The 25,275-nt window shown below is 36.5% G+C and overlaps 1 protein-coding gene across 9 annotated transcripts in view; it reads right to left on the bottom strand.

Moving 5' to 3' along the window:
• Positions 1-732: 732 nt before the first annotated feature.
• The window catches only part of RAB3GAP1 (RAB3 GTPase activating protein catalytic subunit 1), a 118,727-nt gene continuing 94,184 nt past the window's right edge, over positions 733-25,275 (bottom strand). For 3 of the 9 annotated variants that reach the window (XM_070581241.1, XM_070581247.1, XM_070581244.1), the window contains 8 exons: positions 23,697-23,834; positions 19,860-20,087; positions 7,829-7,925; positions 7,628-7,731; positions 7,377-7,492; positions 5,835-5,937; positions 3,316-3,336; positions 733-2,501 (listed from right to left, as the gene is read on the bottom strand). In XM_070581241.1, the coding sequence (XP_070437342.1) occupies positions 2,265-2,501; positions 3,316-3,336; positions 5,835-5,937; positions 7,377-7,492; positions 7,628-7,731; positions 7,829-7,925; positions 19,860-20,087; positions 23,697-23,834 (1,044 nt within the window). In that variant the 3' untranslated portion in view covers positions 733-2,264. Of the gene's footprint in view, positions 2,520-3,315; positions 3,337-5,834; positions 5,938-7,376; positions 7,493-7,627; positions 7,732-7,828; positions 7,926-19,859; positions 20,088-23,696; positions 23,835-25,275 lie in introns of all 9 variants that reach the window. The other 6 variants (XM_070581242.1, XM_070581248.1, XM_070581245.1 and 3 more) reach the window with 2 other exon arrangements.

Here is a 25,275-nt window from a genome sequence, read left to right as displayed (position 1 = left end):
AACGTGCAAGTCTTTGTCACACTTACTAATACTCCATTGACCAAAGAAACACAAGGCCAAGTCTGATTGAAGGGGTGGAAAAATTCACTCCACTTCATGGGAACAGCGGCACAATCACAATGAACTGGGGTCGAGCCACAGAGGGCTGGGGGGAATTACTGTAGGCCTCCGCAAGAAACTGACCATACGCCCCCACGTCCTTGTCAGCGCCTGCTGATCTTCTGGTTTCAATCTAGAAATCACCCCCTCTAGAATGATTTCCCGATCCCTAAAGCCTGGGTGAAAAACCTCTCCCCTGACAGCTTATCCTCACTGTTATTGTGTCCATTATGCTCTATTCCCAACAGATGAACCAATTATGCGGCGCGGGCTGGCCCTCCAGCTCACACAGCTGAGTTGTACTCTCCATTTTACCGCGACGTAGTATCAGCTTTCCCTAGCTGACAGGAAGCTCACTGAACAGAGGGGGTGCGTTTTGGTTTCTGTTTTATCTTCACTGCCTAGCACAGGACCTGATACGAAGTAGCTACTTAAACATATCTGCAAAATAACAAACACATAATTATAATACAAGGCAAGTGAGGTAACTGCCACTTTAAAAAAGGCACAAAGAGTGTTCTTGAGACCCCAGAGGACTCGGCCGGCTGCAAATATTTAGGAAGACCCAAGCCAGCATAAAATTAACCGAAATGAGAACAAAATGTCCACCAGATGGGAGAAAAGAGGAGGAAATTGACCAGAGAAAGCAATAGTTTCCTTTTTATTAGATTCACAACACCTTTTTAAAGTCCAACCTCTCTTTGTAAAAAGTTTCTTTGTTACTAACTTCCCCATTAGAAAGCAGACAACCTCCGTGCTTGAAAGATATGTTTTCTACCCGGGACAGCGCCTGGTCCTCGGCCTGCATCTGTGTGGCTTCGCAGCAGCGACCAAGTCCAGCATCTCAGAGAAAAGCACTGAGAAGGCCAGGAGGTAATCAGCCAGGGCCTCCCCTGCTTCAGATACACATATATACATATATATGTGTTCATAGATACACACATATACGTACACACACTTTTTTTTTTACAAAAATAATGTAACACAGGGTTTACACAGCTCCATTAATTCTTTAAATTTACACAGGCAAGATCTATGCTTCCATATAAACATTTTTCACTTTGGATTAAAGTGGAAATTTTAGGCCTAAAAACAGACTTAAGATTACTGAACAGAGGCCACAGCAACACAGATTTAATAAATCTTGATCATCACATAAGTAGAAATATGCTGTTATTCCTTATGCTGGGTGCTACACATCCCCATCGATTATTTTCATTTTAACTAAATTACAAAAGCAAAATAATTCACTGAAAAGATCTGCTATTCATCACATTAGCACAAATACCAAATTATACTAACAGCATGATAATCTCTGTGCACCAAGACTATATTTCTAGCATATGCTCATCTCTACTTCATTAAATACAGTATCCAGCCAGCAACCACAAAGAAAGAATGCATGCTGTACAGCAAGAGAAGAAGAAAACAACAATTTGCAGGTTATCTTACATGACAACCAAAACTAAAACAAGTAAGAAAAACAAGCCTTACAAGATAGATATAAAACTAATTTGCAGTGACATTTTATATTACAGTTTTATCAGAAGGGATATATTTAGGTCACAGTTATATGGAAAAACATAAACTATGTGAAATTCTAGGCTTTCTCCTAGAATATTCAAAATGCTCATCAAAAGTTAATTAGTACAATAAAGATGGCCCCCAGGTGATTGAATAAACAGAATGTCATTTAAAAACAGATTCTGGGAATAGCTACCACCAAAATATTCAGAAATCTGAGTTAACAGATACTCTATTTTGCATACTTGATACTAATAAATATAACAAGTGTTTATGCAGACTATGAATGCAAGGCAATAGCCTAAGGGATAGTCACAGAAAAGAATAAATGAACCCAATCCCGCCACAGTGAGGACAGAGAGCTCTTGCTGTTTCTTGGTGTCCCCCACCTCCCCACACAAGGGCCATCTCTTTGGGGCAGAAATCTTTCAGCAGCTCAAGCCCATTCCCTCTGCCCCCACCAAGGTACAACAGGACCCAAGCTTGGCGCCCCAAAGTCCTTCAGATGCTGGTATGATTCTTGATCATTCAACTGGACAGGACCTCTTCATGGCCTCTGGGGTTCTGTCTGGCAGAACCTCCCTCCCACAGAGGGGGTCAGCACTGTCTCTGAAACCACAGATGGGGTCATTCCAGAAGACTCAGAAGAAGGAGGTATCTGAGGAAAAGGCACCTGCGAGTCTGAAATCCTCTCTGGTGAGAACACTGTACATGCGCTGAGGCAGAGCTCGGGAGTAGGGGGCAGGGCGGGGCACAGTGCTGCGCAGAATGAGCTCCCGGCCAGCAGGGGGTGGGAAGTCTGACACCGAGTTCTGCCTTCTTTCTTCTGGGGAGCCAGTTCTCTTCAGTTCCTCCTCTGCTGGAGCCATGGCTGCAGCCTTGAATAGAATCAAATGCTAAATTCACAAGCAAGTCAAATGCTAAACTTAGATAGATGAATAAACATGATAAATACACAAAAATGTTCTATATTACTCAGTAGCAGTCAACTTTGTTATGGGATTACTCAAAAAACACAACGGAGAAAATGCAAGAAGCTTGAAACACTGCATGAGCAGCCAGAGATTACAAATAAATTGGTGACAGAGACAGAAAGGATAACGACTGCCAGGCAATCTGCTGTGAAAAGTGAGGGCCATACTCAGACACCTGATGAAGAGGGAAAATGGAGCTGCACTGGCTTCTACATGTTTCTTCCAGCAATGATAAGTCCAAGTCTGATGTCCTCAGTTCAGCAAGGAGTTGCTTCTCTCCAGAGTCTGGAAAGATTGTTTTTATCTCCATTCTTTTTTAAAACTGGGGACCCTAGTTTTGTTTGCTGGGTGGCTAATGTGATGCACAAGTGAATAGAGGTCCATATAGCAATGGCCACAAAAGACAAGTTCTCAGTATTAAAGGCACCTAGTTTTTCATTAAAATTACCTAAAATACATATTCAATTAGAGCCTTCATTTTTAACTCTGATCACTACACTTCTTTCATTTCTCTGATCGCTATATTTCTTTTACAACACCATCAATTTGGGAAAAGTAATTGCTTTGGCAATGGAAATATGAAATCATGTTATGCTAAACATCAGCAAGAAAGGTATGCCAAATACAGACTGTTCAGGTGGTTAGTCTTAATGACCTCATGATGTTAGAGGGATGGGAAGGAACAAGGAACTATGAGGGACAAAGGCTATTTTGTTACCTCATCAGAAGATTCAGTCAGCTTGAGAAAGGGTGAGAAAAGAAACAGTGATGAAATAGAAACAAGCAAGATGGCTTAAAAAGAGCTAGACAAGAGATTTCAAGATTATTTCAGAGACAGCATGCACTACATTGAGGAACATGATCCTATCAAAAGAATATCAAGACAAACACACACCACATACAACACACCTAGCTGCCAAATTGGGCAGACATACCCCACCACTCATGCATCTGATGGTTCAACAGGTGATGTACCATGTCATTTAATGGGGAAATGATTCAACAGAAATCTAGCTCTTTTACTGAAGAATTAAGATGCTAAAAGAATGCTCATGGCTTGAAAAACAGATAATCCAATGAATTCAAGAACAGGTGTCTCAGAGCTACTCAATTGAGCAAGACTGAAGCAAAATCCAACCAGCGGTTTACTTGGTGAACTCCATTTAAATATATATACCACTGACACATGTAATCACGATGAAGTTTATGAAAATGGGTAATTTTAAGGAAAAGTTTTAAATATATAAAATTACTGCATGTTATAAAAAATTCAGTGAAATTTCATAACTTTTTAAAAAATGTTAAAATCTTGATTTATCAGTAAAATTAACATAAAATGTCAGTTAATTATAAAAAGAAAAGTTGCATGAATAAATCTGAATGGTTTATTTTAGCCAGACATTTAAAGGCTGAATTTAAAAATGTACCAACCAGGTGCTTGATATATGGATTTCACAGTCTGCCAATTCCCTAAAAACATTCACTACAAGGTTTGAAAGTCTGAAATCTTTTAAAATTACATAATGTGGGACAAATGTACAATTTCAGTATCCATTATAGGGGGTTAGCAGCTGTATGATGAGGCCATTGAAAAGATGATACACTCCTCTGTTTACTGATATAGAAAGATAATTATATTAAGTAGAAAACAAGAATAACAAAGTAAATTATATAACATAATCCTATTTTTGTAAAATATACATCTATTTGTATACACCAGATGTTAAATGTTGATGGTTATCAGTGGGGAGTGAGACTACATGATTAATTTTTTCTTTATAATTTTCTGCACTATCCAAATTTTTACAATGAGCTTTTACTTACAGTCTGGGGGAAAAAAGCTTATTTCCATTTGAGGGAAAATAATTTTGCTTAACTATTCAAAACAAGTAAGACTCTCAGCATTAAAAATATAAATACTCTAGATTTTAAATCCTCAACACACAAGTTTTAAAAAAATGAGAACAGCGAAAAGAGTTTTTGCAATCTGAAGAAAATTCATATTGGTGGTAATAAGGAAATGTGCTTGTAAGCTTCTGGCTAGCAAGCTGGAGAAGATATTATAGGATATGAAAACAAACTCACCGGTCTTGGTTTCATGCCAGAGACAAAACCAAAATAAACCAAAGTAAGTACCTATTGTTTTTTAGAACTCTAATTCATAAGGAAATAAAATACTTGGTTTTTAACTTAAAATTCTTAAATTTAGGGAGCTACCTCATAAACAATTTCAGGTTTTAGTTCTTGCTAAAAATTCAGATCAGTATTTTTGGCTATGATTTTTGAATGCATTAACTAGATGTACTCCAGGCTGACTCAGAGATTACAAAGTTCTTATTCCACATGTAGATCCATGAAAATTCTTTTTCTTATTTGATTCTGAGAATTACACCTTCAAAACTGGCTCATTCTAGTGTTAGCACAGTACCAGGTAAGGGGATCCCCGTATTTAGTGTGATTCACAATACTTTCATCAGAATCTTTATTATTAATCAGCCCCAACACAGAATCACCTGCGGGATGCCAGCACCTTTTACCCAGTAAACAACAGCAGTACAGAGAGCATCAGCACAAAGCATAACTGGTATCACCTTCATAAAAATCCAAATTGTAATAGCTTTAGAATGTCAGAAACTTCCATATAATTTTTAAACCTTTACTTTCATGACTAGAAGTAATGAAGATAATTTTTCAAATTAGGCTTTCTTTCTGTGCTGAAGCCCAAGTGTCCACAGTTTAAACATCTGACATCTTGCTCTTCCTAGGAAACCTCTAAAGTTAGATCTCTTCACAATCACAGGGATAGTTAGACTTCCTAACTTCACAAGCTAAGCTCTGAATCCATTTGCAGTACATGGAGTTTAAAATTGGTAAAACTGAACTCCATTCTAATTTGAAAGTAGTAAACATTTTTTCCTACAGCACAGCACTGGCCATTGCTACCAACTCCCTATCAGATTCTCTAACAATGGATTTCAGACCCTTCTAATTTCTGAAATTTAGGTCCTAAAATATACTTATTTTACTTAAACATGTAAGAAAGCAAATGGATTTCAAAGACTCAGAAGTCACTGCTGAGAGCTGTCGTTTATCCAATGCTCAAACCCAATGCCCAGACTTACACTCAGCAGCTGTCTAATCAGCCATGTGTGGGAATCGAAACAGCATCTCACCGAGTAGAGGTCTCGAGAGTAGGGTCTGTATCACAATGATACAGTAATAAGGAATCTCACATACCCTCTGAGCATTCACAAACAGCTTGTGAATGATCCTGCCAGCATGTCCTCTTCCTGCACCAATGACCAACACTTCAGGCTGCTCCAAAAGGCAACTCACAAACCTAGGAGAGAGAGATAATGAAAGGAGAGAAAGCAAGCTGCTCAGTTCACACTGTCAATCCTCCAAGATTAATTCTGTGGACAAATCCTCAAACGATACTGGCTAAACCTACCAAGGCTGGCGTAGAAATGTTATAACAGGATAGAAGGACATTTAGAATTAAAATCTACTCAAATGACAATTTTACTGCCTTTCAACTGTTTTCATAAAAATTTTTAAAAGGCCATCTCTAAGTGTAAGAAGAAATATGTAGTCTATTTCTTTCAGACTTAGAAGCTTAAAAATACTACAGTAAATAAAAGATGGAAAAAAATTTTTTGAGCAACAAAAACCAAGTTTCACTTATATAGCAAAGCAATGATCCGTATTTCTCATTTTTGTTCTTTTAAGGTGTATGAGTGTGTGTGTCTGTGTACATGTGTGTGCTTAAAATATGTTTTTCTGGGTAAAGTGTCAACTGTAAACTGTGATAACGTGCCGTGGAACTACGAGTGGAAAGCACAGACCCAGCGAGTCTGCGCCACCTGCTCGCTAGCTCATCCTGCTGTCTGAGAACGATTCCCTTGGTTAGAGCTTATTCTTCTCATTTCAAAGGAATTTTCAAGAGCAAAGAAGGCTGGGAGAAAATTTCACTCAGATATAAAATTCAAACAAGAACTTGTAAAAGCTATAGCAAATGCCTTGTCATATAAAATTGATTATTTAGCATCAATAATGCCATTTCTCCTGGAAAGGCTGATGAAAATTTTAAAGTTATGACAAATTCAAGCTGCTGAAGTAGCTCATTTGGAAACACTTTATCACATATTAAAAAAACACTGTCCTTTCAAGTACCACAGGGAGAAATGGACAGGGACTCACTGCCAGGCTCTGTTGGTAATGGTGCCAAGTCTCAGAAGGAGGAAAAGACTGATCCAGTCACTGGACTCATCCTGGAGAGGCCATCTGGTCACTCTTTCAAAACATATTCGCAAGGTGCATAGGATGTACACCTTTGCTATCACAAATCTTGTTTAAAATTAAATGAACAACTTGGAATACTAAGCAGAAATACAGTTTCAGAACACCTCAGACTGTGGTTAAGGAACAGAGAGCTGACAGCAAAGCTCTGGGGCACTTCAAGGAACAAAGAGTGAACAGCCCCCCTGCAGGAAACTGCAGGCAGCACATCTCCAAGAGCAAACAAGGACATTCCTAGAAAAAGAGGCCTGGCAGACTTGGTTCTAAAAGGGGGAGGAATGGAAACACCTGGCAAATGCTCAGAATTACAGTAGATGTCAAATCCTATGATAATTACATATTTCTCTGTCTCTACGCAATGCAGGTTACAAATAATATAGAAGTACCACGAATGAATCTCAATATTCTATCAAAATTTTCTCAAGAGAGCGGTGGCGTTTGCCACTACAGACACAAATGAGCTGGTCAAACAGCAATTACCTTTCAAGATCTTCCTTCTCCTCCTCTTGTTCACATCTCTCAGTTCCAAACTTGGCTTTCAGTGAGCGGGCTCTAGCAATTATAGCTTCGACATTAGTAATTTGATGGATGATTTCCTAACAGTGGAAAAGGGAGAGACATATTTAGAAGACAGCAAAAAAAAGCAAAGCCTTTCAAAAATGTATCTTTAAAGTAATTATTGCCAACTGAAGAGAACACTTGGCAAGATCCTGACACTACATCAAACTTACTTCCAATTTCTTGTCTTCTGGATTGGGGAAGTGTAAAACTTTACTGGAATGGGATATCATCTGCTTTATAATCTTCTTAACTGAAGAAATGTTTTCCAGACTTTCTATTTTTAAAAAGATCAAAGCCATCATTAAATAAGTTAGGTAAAATATACTTTCATTTTTGAAATGAACTAATGACTAATCAAATAAGACATTTACCTTCTTCCTTTACCTTGAGTACAGCTGCATGAATTACACAAGGTAACAGGTGCCTCGCAAGGTCTGCAGGTTTCTGGACTGCTAGATAGTGCAGCACCTGAAGGAGGCACAAACTTAGATAAATGATCACTGCCGTTGTCAAAGAATAAAGCAGCCACTTATGAAAGGAAAAAACATCCTCTGGACCACTGAACTCACATGTGTAACAAGGGTAGAGAAGAGCTCTCTTCTCTTGATGCCCTACTCATCCAAGTAAGTAGCTACTACTCCCAAAGTAAGAACAGTGTTATTGAAAACAACTAAGAACTTCAGTCTTTAATACTGATGCATGTTCTTATAACGTTTTTCTGCTTCCATATGTAATACATGCAAATTAGGAAAATACAAAATAAAAACCAACTGTAAATTACACCACCTAGAGATAACAATTGGTAACACTGGGGCATTTTCATTTCAGGATTTTTTAAGACACTGAACATACACGATGTAGTAAGTGAACTAATATTGAGTATGTAACATACAATTTTGTAACCTGCTTTTCTCACTTAATATTTCTAAACATTGCTAGTGACCTTCCACTAATTTTTTTGGTTTGTTTCAGTTGTTTCGGTTGACTTTTTTCCAAAATGGAAATTGTTTTATAATTTTTCTGATTAAAAAAATACAGAGAAGTATGTGCAACACATGGAACTACCTTTAAGCTCATTATTCAACAGCTGTAAAGATAAAAGAAATATAACTTCATAATGTCAGCCTGGCTGATAAATGCTCACAGATTTTAAAAATAAACAAACACAGAGCAGTATAAAGCAAAAGTTCTCCAGAAATTCTGCTTCCTAAGGAACAACACAGTTTTGTGTTTGTCTTCTCAGACTTATTTTTATGCCAATTTAAATGCACGGGTATAGATGCATATGCAGTTTTTTAAAAATTCATAATATGTACAGTTTCATAACTTACTTTCTTCATTTAATGACTTATGATTTTTATTTTTTGGCTGGAGGCTTTTGTGTGGCTTGAAGCTTTTTTGCAATACATCCAGAATATTTACACATAGTTTAAAGAAAACATGAACACCTGTTTAATACACCAACCAGCTTAAGAAACAACATCACCAGTACTTTCCAAGTCCCCCTCCCTCGTGTACCCCGTCCCCCTACAAGGAATTAGGTACTACTCATTCTTTTGCTGTTCTTCATACTTTTCTCACATATGCATGTAGCCCTAAACAATGTGTTGCTTAGCTTTGTCTGGCTTTAATTTTTATATAAATAGAATGTTTCTGGTTATACCCCTCAGTCACTTGTTTTCCATTCAGCATTGTTCCTGGACGCATATATGGTGACACATGCTATAGTTTATTCATTTTCACTGCTGTATTAAAATGCTCCCCCAGTGATGGACCTCCCCCCATTTTTTGGCTATTACAAATAATGTTCTATTATATTATTGCATATGTTTCCTGGTACACATGTAGAGGGATTTCTTGAGGGTATTACCTAAATATAGAATTAGGATATGTACAAGATAATGTCAAATTATTTTACAAAGTGTTTCAACAGATTCATATTCTTATCGACAGTAATAAAAGTTCCCATTGTTGTACATTCTTGTTAACACTTACTATTCCAAATTTTGTTTTCCTTAACTTATAGAAAAACAAATGTGCAAGAATACAAAATATTTATATACCCTTTGCCTAGATTCACCTATTGTTAACCTTTTAACTCATCTATTTCATCACTTCTTTCTCCTCCTCTATATTTGCATACAATACATACATGCATACATTTCTTTCTGAATAATTTGAGAGCAAGTTGCATACATCACGTCCCTTTATCCCCAAATATCTCAGTGTATATTTCCCAAAATTAAGAATGTTTTCTTATATAATCAAAATATAAACTATTTCAATATAAACTAGTTTGATTATATAAACTACAGTAAATTTAACACTGACCAAATACTTTAAATCTAACCTACTATCCTTATTACAATTTTGTCAACTGACCAAATAAACACTACTGTGGCCAGGTGAGCAAGGTTAACAACAGGGATAAGACACATTGACAGCATGTACTCTTGGTATGATGTAATGCAAATGACACTTTACTTCTCTGGTTTTCCTCCCAAAACTACATAACCCCAGTTTAATCATAAGAAAAATACCAAATAAATCCCAGTTGAGGGACTTTTTACAAAATACCAGACTAGAATTCCTCAAAACTGTCAAGGTCAGAAAAACTAGGAAAATCTGAGAAAATGTCACTTCTAAAAGGAGCCTAGAAACATGACTACTAACTGTAATGCAATATCCTAGATGGGCTTCTGGAACATGAAAGCACATTAGATAAAAACTAAGGAAACTGAGTACACAAATGTTGACAGCATTATTCATAATAGCCAAAAATTGGAACCAACACAAATGTCCATCAACCAATGAATGGATAAGCAAAATGTGGTATATTCATACCAAGGAATATTATTCAGCCATAAGATGAATGGAGTTCTGATACATGGTACAGTATGGGTGAACCTCAAAAACACTATGCTAAGTGAAAGAAGCCAGAAACAGAAGGCCACATATTGTAGGATTTCATTTGTATGAAATATCCAGAATAGACAAACCTATGGAGACAGAAAGTTAGTTTAATAGTTGCCAGGGACTAGGAGGTGGGAAAAATGAGGAGTTACTGCTATTGGGTACTGGGTTTGTTTTGGGGGTGATGGAAATATTCTAGAATTAAAGGTGATGGTTACATAACCTTGTAAATATGCTAAATATGTAAATATGCTAAAAACTATGAAGTTTACATTTTAAAGTGGTGAATTTTATGTATGTAAATTATATCTCAATTTTTTTAAACTAAGGAAATAAGAATAAAGTATATAATTTACTTAACCACAAGGGGTGGGGGGGGACTATACTCAAAATGTCAATGTTATAAAAAGACAAACTGGAAAACTGTTCCAGATTCACTGAGGTTAAAGAGATATGACAGCTAAAGGCAATGCATGATCCTTAACTGGATCCTGTATGGTGGTAGGAAAGGTTATAAAAGACATTATTACAGTCAAAGTTACTCATTTTCCCCACTTTGCACACTGTACTCTTAGGAATGTAGACACAGTCCACGCTCAAAAAGAGTAGGGAGTTAAGTTCCACGTCCTTGAGGGCAGAGTAGACTTAGAGTTCTTCTGTAGGAGATTTGTCTGTTCTCTCCAATTTATTTAATCATTTATTTATATCACTAGAGACTCAAGGATGTTTATTTTATACTCAAGTTATAATCCAAATATGACTTGATTTTCTTGCTCAAATCGTTCCAGTGTTAGCCACTGGGAGATCTTTCAGTTGGCTCCTACGTCCCTTTAATATACTCCCACAACTGTACTTTTTTAGAATTGTATTTTATAATTCTTTAAAAAGAACTGCATTCTTTTAAAAATAGACTGTTTCTCATTTTGGGTTTATCTAATATTTCCCCATGACTGGACGTAGATTATGCACTCCTGGACCAAACAGTACATAAACAACATTGGATCCTTTAGATTATCACAACTTGATGTAGACAATCTCCACCTGCCCCTTATTGGTGATATTAATTTTGATTTCTCCACGGTATAGTTAATATTTATTTCCTTGCAATTTGGAAGTAATCTGTAGAGACACACTTTAAAACCATGTAAGTATGATGTTCTTCACCTAGATTTCCACCTAGATTTTGTATCTATTGATGATTCTTGCCTGAGCCAATCTTTACCATGAAAATGGCTGTAAAATGAAGTTTGCAGCTCTAACATATCCCCCATATTTATCAGTGATCTTTGTGCTGAAATGCCCTCTCTACTCTCCCAGTTCTTTATTTATCTACTTATTATCAGTGTGGACCCATGGATTCCAATTTTTTTACAGTGGTTTATAATTCATCACAGCCTTTAATTATCTGGAACTCAAATTGTCCAGATTTGGCCAAAAAGAGTCCCTTCAAGCTAGCTCCTTATGAAATGCTCTTTTTTTTAAGCACTTCCTGATTTTCTGACAACACACAATGTTTCACACTCATATCTTCCCTGTAGTCAGCCATTTCTCTGAGGAAAGCATGGCTCCTTTTAGTGAGGAATGTTCTAGAAATCAAGATATATGTGCTTACTGCTACTGGGATGTCACTGCTTCTACACCTCTTCAGAAGAGAGCTAAGAAATATATGCTTTATATATATATATATATATATATATATATACATGGATGCCAACATATCTATCCATATTTTAGAAACCTGTAAGTCCACACCAATACTTCCAATTCCAATTCATTGCCATTGGGTCTTCCTTGCTTTTCTCCATTTCATGTTTGCATCTCACTTCCACAGTGAGAATTCAGGCTTCCAATAACACTAACACATTTAACTACTCATTTGCTCAAACAATAATCCATCTAAACGTTTCAGAAATGCTTCACCCATAGTGCTACAAACAACAAACCTAGAAAATAATGTTTAGGATTTGTTTCCAGTGCTCTACCACCTCCCACTACACCTGACGGCATACAGTCAAACATATCTTATGTGTCCATAAACTCCTTGGCTTAGATCTTCCCTCCCACCCATCTTCCCCCCTTGCAGTGTGTTTATGTTATTCATTTGAAATGCAGTGGGTTTAATTTATCTCAGCATGCTTTCACTTTTAGGTTGTTACCCCTCTTTCCATTTTCATTGATTTAATTTTTCAGTATGTACCATTAATATTTTCTGGAAGTCAAAATTATACAGAAAATACACTCTTTCCTTTTTTTTTTTTTTGAGGAAGATTAGCCCTGAGCTAACATCAGCTGCCAATCTTCCTCTTTTTACTGAGGAAGACTGGCCCTGAGCTAACATCCGTGCCCATCTTCCTCTACTTTATGTGTGAGATGCCTGCCACAGCATGGCTTGCCAAGCAGTGCCATGTCTGCACCTGGGATCTGAACCAGCGAACCCCAGGCCATCGAAGCAGAACGTGCGCACTTAACCACTGTGCCACCGAGGCAGCCCCCCTACATTCTTTTTCTAAAGTGTTACTTCCTCTTATATTCTTTCTATTCTATCTTTCCCTCCCCCTCCCAACCATTCTGGAACTAATTTCAGTGTTTTCTGCTTTATCTTTACTGAGCTTCTTTTTTGTGAAAATAAATAGATATATGTTTTCTTAATTCCTTTTTTTAAACAGAAAATGAAGCATACTATATTTTTTTTTGTACTTTACCTTTCTCTTAACATATCCTAGAAACTGCTATCAGATAATAGAGATTTTCCTCATTTTTTTTCACGCTACATAGTACTCAATTATGTAGATGAACCATAGTTTATTCAACAAAGCTCCTAAGTTTGGGCATGTAGATAGTTTCCAATATTTTGTAATTACAAGTAATGCAGCAATGACCAACTTAGTGCTGCATTTTTGCACTGTGGAAAACATTAGGGTAAATTCCTAGAAGTGGGATTGCTAGATGAAAGGGTAAATGCATATGTCAATTTTGTTAGATACTGCCAAATTCCCCTCCACAGGCGGCTGTACCATCGTGCCTCTCACCAGTAACGTTTGAGGGCCTGTTGTCTCCTGGCCTCCCTGACTACTTACCAAGCTTTCGAATTTTTGCCAATCTGATGTGTGACAGATGGTTGTCTCCATGAAGTTTCAATTGGCATTTCTCTTATTATAAATCAAGGTGAACATCTTTTGATAGTTTAAGGGTAATTATCCCTTTTTTGGTGAGTTGTCTACTCCTATCTCTTGCCCATTTTTCTATAGTATTTTGGCCCTTTATCTATAATATATATATTCTTCCCAGTTTATTTGTCTTTTGACTTTACTTAATTTTCTTTTTGCCATGCAAATTTTTTATCTTTACACAGTAAATTTTATCAGTCTTATTTTTAATTGCATCTGGGTTTTGACTCCTAATTAGAAATCCTTTCTCTATATCCAGGTTACGAGGAATTCATCAGTGTTTTCTTCTAGTACTCTTATGGTTCCATCTTCAGTCTGTTCTTGTGTATGGTATGAGAGAGAGAGAATTTTATCTTTTGCCAAATTGTTATCAGTTATCCCAAGACCATTTATAAAAAGGGACACCTAAAAAAGGGACAATGATTTGAGATGCCATCTTCATCATGCACTAGATTTCTACATGTATTTATGCACTTTCTATTCTGTTTCATTGGGCTATTTATGAGCCATTACCACATTATTTAAATAGTGAGGCTTTGTACTATGCTTTAATATTTGGTCGGGTTACTGTCTCCCCCTCCCAGACCCCCCCACCCCATAGCTCTTTCTTTTCAATCTATTCTGCAAGCTTTGTAAAATAAGAATTCACCAGCTTAAAATGTACAATTCAATGGTTTTAGGTATATTCACAGAGTTGTACAAGCAAAACCATGATCAATTTTAGAACATTTTCATTACCCCTTAGAGGAAACCCATTAACAGTCACTCTCCAAACCCCTGAGTCCTAAGGTTGCATGTTCATTTTTCCATATGAACTTTAGTATAAACTTGTCTGGCTCCATCATAAAGCCTTTTGGTTTTTTTAATTTGGATTGCACTAAATTTATAAATTAATTTAGGGAGAATTTGCCTTAATGATATTGAGACTTCCTGCCCAAAAACATGGGATATCTTTTTTTTTGTTCAAGTGTATTTTTCAAGTGTTTTATTTTCTTTGTTCAGATTTCAAACATTTCCTGTTAAGTTTATTCCTAAGTATTTTATGTTGTCTTTTCTCTTATACTGAAGAGAAAATGTCATTTGCATCTTCAGAATGGTTATTCTATGTGTATATGAATGTTACTGATTATTGTATATTAACTTTATATCCTGCTACCTTGCTGAATTCTTTTTAGTTTTATCCTTCATGCCTTAGATTTTTCCAGGTATACTGTCACATTATCTACAAGCAGAAAGTTCTTTCTTCATTTTGACTCCTATGCCTCTGCTTTCTCTTTTCTAATTACATTGGCTGACAACTACAGGATAATGTTAAACGGCAATGGAGATAGCAGGCACTCTTGCCTTGTTCCTGACCTCAGTGGGAAAACCTCCAGGGTTTCCCCCATTAAGATGCCGGGTTTAGCATTGAGGTCTATGTATATTGTATCATTTTAAGAAAGTATCTATCCATTCTTATTTTCTCAGGAGTTTTTTTATTAGGAATGAGTATTAAGCTTTATGAAAGACTTTTTCAGTGTATATGGAGATGATATAATTTTCTTTTTAGACCTATTAAAGAAGTCAATTCTATAAACAGATTTCCAAATAATCATCCTTACATTCAGTTAACATGTATAATTTTCTTAAAATAGTAATAAACTCTGTTCACTTAGGATTTTTGCATTTCATTTCTTAAGTATTACGGGTCTGCAAGTTTTTTTTTAATATGCTATCATTATCAGGTTTAGGTACCAATGTTATAGTTATTTCATAAAAAGAATTTGGAAAATTTCTTCCAATTACTATGCATTGAAAATTTATGTAGCATTGGGACCAACTGGTTTTTCAATATTTAGTTGAATTCTGTGAAATGATCTAGACCTGGTACTTTTTAATGGGGTCATTCCTTAACAACTGTCTCTATTTCTTCTGTGGAAACTGGTCTGTTTACACTTTCTATCTTTACTGGGGTCAGCTTTGGTACACTGTATTTTCCTAAGAAATCATCCATTTCATCTTGGTTTTCAAATTTATATGCACAGAGACATACAAAGTAGATTTTTTTCTTTTAATATTTCTTTGGTATCAATAGTTATTTGCTCTTTTTGTCATTTCTTATTTTGTATATACATGCTTTACCCTTTCATGAATAAAGTAGCTAACAATTTGTCTATTTTGTTGATTAAAAAAAACCAGATTCATTAATTTGATGTTTTTCTGTTCTCTACCTCAGTACTTTCTGTTTTTATCTTTACTACTGCCTTCCTTTTGTTTTCTTTTGGTTTTACTTTGCTGTTCTTCTTCTAGGTTTTTGAGTTAGGAATTTATTAATTCAATACTTTTCATCTTTTTTTCCCCACTGGTAATTCTTTTTTTTAATTGAGGTAACACTGGTTTATAACATTATATAAATTTCAGGTGTACATCATTATATTTTGATTTCTGTGTAGATTACATCATGTTCACCAAAGACTAATTACCATCCATCACCACACATTCCTTTCACTCTCCTCCCTCTCCTCGTCTCCTCTGCAGACATCAATCTCATCTCTGCATCTGTGTGTGTTTGTTGTTGTTTTTATCTTCTATTTATGAGTGAGATCATACGGTATTTGACTTTCTGCCCCGACTTATTTCATTTAGCATAACACCCTCAAGGTCCATCCGTGTTTCTTCTTGATGTAGGTGTTTAGGGCTGTGGATTTTCCTTTGATCACTTCTTAAATATATCCTATAGGTGCTGATATGTAGTGCTTTCCTTACCACTATTTTTCAGAAATTCTATAATTTCTCTTTGTATTTCCTCTTTCACTCAAGCATCATTTAATATAAGGCTTATTAAATTTTCAGATGGAAGGCCTGGTGTTTTCTGTTGTTTCACTTTTAATTTCTAGTTTTATTGCAGAGATCAGAGTATTGGTTATACTTCCATTACAAAACCCAGTGATGCTTTCTTTGTGCCCTAACATAGTATCAGTTTTTGTGAATGTTCCATGTATGTTTGAAGAGAAGATACATTCTCTATTATCAAGGTGTAGTGTTTGAAATATATCTAAAATATCAACTTTATTGATTATCTGGTTTAGATCTTTCCTTAGTTTTGTCTACTTGATTGTCTTGTATTAAGAGTAATGTGTTAAAAGTCCTGTTGTTAGTGCATTTTGATCTGTTTCTCCTTGCATCTCCCATGGTTTCTGTTTTATATAGATTATTATATCTAATGCAAAAATATTGACAACTGTTATATTCTCATTGTGAAATATCGCTTTTAGACTATAAAGCATCCTTGTTTGTTTCATTTAATGCTTTTCTGCCCTAATTCTACTTTGTATAGTATCAGGATCATAACCGCTGCTTTCTTATTGTTTTCGTTTACCTGGAAATCTTTGTCCATTGTTTACTTTGTAGCTTTTCTGAGTCACTGAATCCCTTGTGTACAGCAGAGAGTTTGGTTTTATATGACTATCTTATACTGTGATTATTCTGTGTATAGTGTGATCTTTATTTTGTATGTTTCTCTATTTGGTGGTCTTTGCTTTTTAGCAATTTTTCTGTTGATACTTAGAAAGGTTTACATTTTTATTCTAGTCGATATCCTTGCATTAACACCTTTTATGATGCCCTTAATTCCCTTATATCTTTAACTGTTTTATGCTGTGGTCTGACAATTTTAAATAGTAGTCTCTGATTACCACCTATTATCTGTGTAACAGTCAATGATCTCATTCCCCTTTCCTTCTTCTCTTCCTTTTTTGTCTCTTTTAGTTGCATTCTTTCTACTTTGTTCTAACATACAACTTTTACATATTCTTCTACCCATGTCCCCACCTAGTTTTAGCCTTAGCTCTAAAATTAATTAAGTTAAATGCTCACTATCAGCCCTCTGCCAAAGTTTCCCTAGTCATCTCTTGCTTGGATAAAGTTCATCCTCCCATACAGTATTGTTCAATAAGGCAGTCACTAACCACATGTAGACATTTTAAAATTCAGTTCCTATGTTATACTAGCCACATTTCAAGTGCTCATTAAAGCCACATGTGGCCAGCGGCTACCATTCTGGACAGCATAGCTATAGAAGATTTCTAACACTGCAGAAAGTTCTATCGGACAAGGCAGCTCTGGTGGATTCCTCAGGAAGGGCACACGTGTATAGAGTTATATGTCCAAAAACTCAGAGAGAACTTTTTTATAGCCTCAATTACTTGGACATCTTGGTGGAATATAAAATCTTTGGTTTGTACTTTTCCTTATATTTCTTAAAAATGCTGCTCCACGTTGCCTTTCTTTTGAGAAATCTGACACCTGTATACTCTCTTTCCCCTGTAAATTATTTTCATCTTTTTGCCTGGAGGTCCTTGGGATATTTTTCCTTAATATTTAAGGTCCAGTAATTCTACAGTAATTTTTTGGAGTTCACTACTGCTGGTCAATTCTTCCCCCGTACCCAGTGAGCCTTTTCAATATGTAAACTCAGGTTTTATTTCCAGAAAGTTTTCTTGGATTGCAGTTTTAAATGTTAGTTCTAGTGTTTTGATTTTTCTTCTTCAATGACTCTGATGAAATGATTATTTTATTTTTCCTTTTTTCTCCCCAAAGCCCCCTGGTACATAGTTGTATATTTTTAGTTGTGGGTCCTTCTAGTTGTGGCATGTGGGATGCCGCCTCAGCATGGCTTGATGAGCGGTGCCATGTCCACGCTCAGGATCCAAACTGGCAAAGCCCTGGGCTGCCACCACCAAGCATGGGAACTTAACCACTTGGCCACAGGGCCAGCCCCCTGATGAAATGATTATTATTCCTACATTTCCCATTATTTATACTACTATCTCTCCAATCTCTTTTACTACTTTATCTTATTTTCATTCTCTTGGCTGTTGGGCTGCTTTTCCTTGACGCCTTCTACTAAATTTAAATATGAATGTATTCTCCCTTGGGCCCCTTGTAATTCAGTCTTTATTTTCGATATAGTTGTCTTTTTCTTCTACTCCTACCCTGAGTTAAACTAGCTGTGGTTTCAATTCTTCGTGGGGTTTTTTGGTCCATTTCTGTTCTTCGTTTTAGTATTTCTGATTAAACATGATTTTTCATATCCCCCATGCTTGTTTGAGAATATCTGATTCAGTTTGGAGTGTTATGCCACAATTTTCTCCTGCTTCGTGGTTGATTTTCTAGGAAATGTTCTCATTAGCATTTTCTGGTTTTTTATGGTAGTTTTGTAGGGATGTAATCTGCTCTTTACTCTTCCTGTTCCTAGTCATGTGCCAGTTTGAAAGCACCCTCTTATGCACAGTATCTTTAATGAACAGTGGGGGTGAGGGAGATTGATATGTCTTGTTTCTTTCATTTCTGCAAGATCCTTAATTTTCCCCTTATTTCCTTCTTTCCCATCATTGCTTTATCTCTAAGGAGTGTCACTCCTTCTCTGTATATCTGTTTCTTCCCAAGGGAGTATCTCTCTCAATGTCCACTTCTAGTCCTGCCTACTTTCAAGCCCTTCCCCTGTAGGCAGTGCTGTGAACTACCAAGCCCTACCTGTGTTGAGTATTTTGGCAGGCAGTGTTAGGCTCTTTCTTTGTGGGCTGACTCTATGCTCCATCTAAGTCTTCTGTATTTCTTGGTTCTTCTTCTTAAGACTCCTGTCCCTACTTTCTACATCCACAGGATTACAGCAAAGGGAACTCCACTGGAATTTGGCTTATTTCTCTACTTGCAGTTAATTCAAAGGTCACTGTAATCTTTATCTCCTAGTAATGCTGAAGATATGGATTTATTTATTCTACTTATTAATTTCATGGGGTTTTTGGTAAGGTGAGTAGGTGGGAGGCTGTGTGGGACAATCTGATATCAGGAGGCTGCCACCAATCTCCAGAACTCCAAATGTTTTTAATAGTTACAAAGCAGTCTATGACTGTACCATAATTTATTGAACCAAGCCCTATTTTTGGAAATTTTGGGTGTATCTACTTTTTCACTAAAAAACTTTGTTGAATACAGTTCTTATAAATTGATCTTGATGTATTTCTCATTGCTTCCTTAATAAATTTTTTTGGTAACAGAATTGCTAGGTCAAAGGACATGACCATTTTTAAGGCTTTTGACGTATGTTGTCAGACAGTCCAATGGTAAGCCTTCTATATAAAATACACATGTCTTACTCTTTGGCCTATTTGCAACTAGTTCTAAAATCTTAAATGTGAATAGTAGATATAGAAAAGCCTCATTAAATTTCAATGCTTTGCTTCTCAAGTGTGTCCAAAGTTCTCATGTATACGATAGTGAGGTTTTAAAATTCTAGAAAAATAATGAGCATTCTAGTGTTAGACACCCAAATCTCAGTTACCTTTTCTGCTTCCCGTGTGTCATCAAAGAGCCTCCTCTGCCTTCTAGCAGGAATTGGCTTAGCTGTTTCCCAGGCCTCTACCCACATATTGCTTGGAATCTTCATTCGGGCACTCAGTTCTCCTTTCAGAACCATGTTGCCTTTTTCATCAATTGTTTCCTCTTCAATATAATCCCGGGGTGAATACCACCTCACAAAATCTTCCAGAAAACAACCTGGATTAGCTGCCTAAAATAGGCAAAAATTTCAGCAGAATCAAATACAAATCAACAGTTACTGATAAACCTGTTCACAAAATCATACTTTCACTTTCACAAAAAGCCTAACATTTACAATTTTTACTTGGTTTGGATGTCGCCAGGTCATATGTTAAAGTACCAAGAGCAGGGGACAGCCCCATGGCCGAGTGGTTAAATTCATGCGCTCTGCTTTGGCGGCCCAGGGGTTCGCTGGTTCAGATCCTGGGCACGGACATGGCAATGCTCATCAGGCCATGTTGAGGTGGCGTCCCACATGCCACAACTAGAAGGACTCACAACTAAAAAAATATACAACTATATACTGGGGGGATTTGGGGAGAAAAAGCAGGAAAAAAAAAAGATTGGCAACAGTTGTTAGCTCAAACCAATCTTAAAAAAAAAATAAGTACCAAGAGCATTTTACTTTTGCTGTCTCCATTTTACAGAAAAAGAAAACATTTTCATTTGATGAATTTGGAAATAAAAATTTGATGTAAAGTGAAAATAATTCTCTTAAACAGATTATAACTTACATAAGTTAGTTCAAAATTATAGTGTAACAACAACTCAATACTTAGAAAATGATCAAATAAGCTCAAGTCAAGTAAATTAAATAATACACAACATGATCAGAATAATAACACAATGATGGAAAAGTTCTGCTCTTGTTTCCCTCAATAAATCAATACTGGTGCTGCAATAAATATCAGCCAACCTCAAAAATGTTCTATTCAGCTATTGAATTCTTGCACTTTATATAACAAATTACCATCACATAAATTGTTTTTGTGCTGTTAAGAAATTGGAATTCAAACTACCATCTTTTAGGCTTCTGAAACCAAACTAATTAAAGTTTTACTTAGTGGATAAGTCTATAGAATTAACGATGATGTATGCCAAGATCCTTTAAAGTTTTACTTAGTGGATAAGTCTATAGAATTAACGATGTACGCCAAGATCCTTTAAGTAATTTTACATTCATGCCTAGAAAAACAGTAGAGGCTTCACAGTGTTAGTGGTAAGGCATGGAGGTATTTTTGCAAGTATCCAGTAATATATTAGTAGAGTACTAAGGATGGGCACATATATCATCCCCTTCATACTCAAAGGATATGTGTACACATATTAAATACAAACTGCTATGGTTATATTCTCTACCACAACATATTCTTTCTGCTATGAGTACTATATTTAATTGCCTGAAACAGTAAATAATGTAAGCAAAGAAGTGATAAGCAGAAGGTCACTTTCTTTTTTTAAAAGTAAATTAACCTCAGACCAAAATGAAAACCAACATGATGAGAATGGCCTGTCTTAAATGTGAAGGGTAAAATTGCCAATATCTACTCACTGAGCTCACTGGCTACCAGCTTAACCATCCCTATCAATTTAGGAAATCCCTGAGGGATGAGGAATCAGAGGAGGGTCCTTAACTGATGGTCAACAACATAAACTTCCAAGGGCTATGGCATCACGGCAACAAAGAACTGCTGTGAACTGCAGTGGGTCAAGCTTACTGCATGACCCAGGATTCATGTCCACTGATACGGATATTAACCAGGTAACAGCACAGCAACATGAAAACATCTTAGGCAACTAGACAGAGAGATTTTGAGTGAAAAGAGTGAACATAAAAAAAGAAAATAATATTGAACTCCTGTACTACAGAATGTGTTAAAGAAAGACAGTTCAAACCAGAATTCTTCCTTCTGGTTGTCCTTACTATACTAGGTTGAAAATACAGCTACCAGGAGAGTCAAGGCTCACTTCCGCTATGGCTTATCTTCTTTCTACTGTTACAGGTATGTACTCTAAGGGCATGCTCAAGAAAAGACCCCGTCCTTCTGGAATTGTGAGGGATAGGCACCTCAGGTACACATCAGCATTCATTCAAAGCTCTGGGGACTCTCCCAAAGGGCCCTAATACCAAGTCATCCCTATACGAAGAAGGAAAGGCAACCATGTCTATGTTAGAGTGGCTACATATTTCCTTAAATATATTACCTGATTCCCACATAGGGGCAGATATGTAAGTTGGTTATTTGAAATACAATCTATTTTCTGATTAAAACAATAAGAGATTTGTAGGTGTCCAGGTTAGTCCAAAGGAGCCTAATGAACCACAGTTTTGCTGAAGGACAGTGTCAAAGGAACTAAACAGACCCTTACCATGAGGGACCAATACGTTTCTATGGAGAAAAGCTTTTACGGTTCCAATTTGGAATTTCCTCCTGTACATGCCTCTGCAAGGACACTGTAGCATGACAGAGACAAATGAATATGAAGGCAGCTAGAGGTCAGGTGAAAAACAGCTGCCGCAGAGGCTAGTACTTCCTTCTGTGTACACACATACCCTAAGCCAATTCCCTTCTCTACCTTTTTGATTTAACATAGGCCCTGAGAGCCAACTGGCTTCTCTTTATCCACTGTACCAACTAATTGTTTTAAAATGACACCTCTCTTTCTTGTCTCACAGTAGAACAGAACTCACAGATTTTCTGTATCTTTTTAGTCTCTAAAGAAAAAATGCAGCTCTTAAGAGCTTTACTAAAGATTTTTTCTTTTAGTAAAGATGGGGGAAATAAGCAGGGAATATAAAGGCTCCCTTTTATTGTCACTTAAATCTGCTAGCAGGGAAGATGAAAGTGGCATAGGTTTCCATGGGGTGTTTATGTCGCAAAATCAAACTCAGGCTGGCCTACATAGCACAAAAGCAGAATTGAGCAGGGGCTGCAACGGGGAGGTGGAGGCCATCACAGGCAGCAGCAGGTTAAGGAGGAAAGTCTGGGTCTAGGAGATAGCTCCGAGTACTGGCAGTAGGAAAGGGAAGCCCTGTGGCCCACTGGGCTACCCCTTGGATTTTTTTTTTAATATACGTGGATTTGCCTCTGCTTTCAAAATAAGTAATTCAAAAACAAAAGACCTTTCTTCATCCCTGGGTTTTTAGTCTAAAAAGCCAAATGTCACCATTCTCTGAATCTTCTATGTTCTAGATATAAGCCTATATCTAACCCTAAAATATCCTCCAGGTAGCAAACGTCTACTCATCCTCAACGGTGAGTCTTCTGAGAAATCTTCCACGACCCACTCAGTAGTGTTAGTTACCTTTTTGATCTTGCCTTCATAAGAGAACTCATCACATAATAATTATTTACATACCTCCTCCCATGACCTCAATGAACTATAACTGAGGATAAACATTGTATTTCTTACTTATCTAATCACAGTGCAGGTCACAAAGTAGGCAATCAAAGGTTTGTTGAATGAAGCAACCTATGTTAAATCCTAAGGGTTTCCTAAAAGCCGTGCATTAAATTGGCTGAACATATACAAAGGAAGAAAATATTCCAACACACAGGTAGAAATGATTCAATTCTCAACTTCAACTGTTACTCAAAAATGGTTCTTTTCTTTTTTTAAACTTAAGTAAGTTTGACTATGACGTTTAGGGGATGGAGGTAGGGTATTGTAACTGATGAAATCAAACCATTTAATGAAAAAGACATTTAGGCCTTCATACCACTTTAGAGAGTGACTTTCACAGCTTCATCTCAGAATAGCTCAAAATAGACTCCTGAACTCTGATAACGTGACCCACCTTGAAAGACTCCATATCTGAGAGCAGACAGGCACTCTGCATGCGTGCTCGAAGGTGAGCCCCTTCTGCTGATGTGCCTAATTTAGCTAGGACCTCCGACTGCTCTTCCAGCAGATCTTCTGTCATAGGTGCTGGTTCCTGTGAAGCACCAAAGGACAAAGCTCATGAATAGCCTTTTTTAGACAAAGCAGAACCATAAAAATAGAATAAAGACAACAATTATTTCAGCTCTAGTAGTCACAAGATATGTATTTTAAAGAATTCAGAGAAATTCACAAGTTTTTTGGAATGTACCTAAAAAAGTAACAAGTTAATAAGAACAAATAGGACTTTTAGCATGTCCCCCCAACAGAGATTATCATGTTTCCCTTGATGAGTATTAATAGCTAAAAGACAGAGGAATTTGGGTGCATGCAGTGAACATTTTCCTGCCTATTAATGATATAGGAATGAAATTCTGAAGATTATGTATGTCATCACTAGTTGCAACAAGGTTTTTATTATAACTAATAAGAGAAGAAAACTGACATATGGGGAAATAAAAATAAAGGCAAATGAATTGAACCCCAACTAAAAGCCCTCAAATAAATAAGTTTTATGTTGGAGGAGTTGCTTTGAGTTTGGTTCCAATGATATTCTAATTACTAATTCCTACAAGAAGTTGTTGCTTTTTTGTTTTGGGAATCAGAGATGTTCTACATTCAGTGGTAACCCTAAATAAAAAAGCAGCTAATGCAAATTTAAGGAAGATACAACTACAGAATCATTAAGAGAGTGACAGAAAACATTTTTAAACAGTTCAAAGGGGCTTTCTAAGAAAGTTCCCTGAGAATTGATTCCATTCAATTTTATGTTTGAAATATGAAGAACTCAACAATCCAGAGACTAACCAAATAAAGCTTGCTTGCTTTGTTGTTAAAGCCAGAAATACATGAACTTTTCTATTTCTAGATAACATAACAGAAGTAAGTGTTTAGAGCATCTTGTCAATAAACAGATTCTTTCTAGATTTCAGGAGATTACTATAAAGCAGGGTCTCTTAGCCTCAGTACTATCAACATTTTAGACTGGATAATTCTTTGCTGTTGTGTCTGTCCTGTGCATTGAAGTATATTTAAGCACCATTTCTGGGCCTCTCCTTAATAGATGCCTGTATCACTCCACCTCGGGACAATCAAAAATGTTTCCAGATAGTGCCAAATCTCCCTGTGTGGCAAAATCACTCCTCAGTTGAGAACCACTGCCATAAGGAGAAATAATTTTCACAAATATCTGTCAGAAATAAAGTAGAAGCATGATAAAGCTATGGCATTCCAAACAGAGCAACAAACAAAAGAAAATAATTTTTTTCTTATATCATCCTCATTTTTTAAACAAACTTAAATGAGGCACTTTCAAATACTGCTGGAGCGCATATAATGTATAAGCCTTCCCAAACAACAATCTGGCAGTCAATACATGCAAGCATTTATGATCGTGTCCCCTGACCCAATAATTCCACTTCTGGAAATATCACTGCAGTATGAAAATTGGAAAGAATCTGAATGTACAATAACAGGGAAATGGTTTGATACAGGAA

This window comes from Equus przewalskii, chromosome 17 (assembly GCF_037783145.1).
Source record: "Equus przewalskii isolate Varuska chromosome 17, EquPr2, whole genome shotgun sequence".
Taxonomy (NCBI): Eukaryota; Metazoa; Chordata; class Mammalia; order Perissodactyla; family Equidae; genus Equus; species Equus przewalskii.
This window is presented reverse-complemented; position numbering and strand designations above follow the sequence as displayed.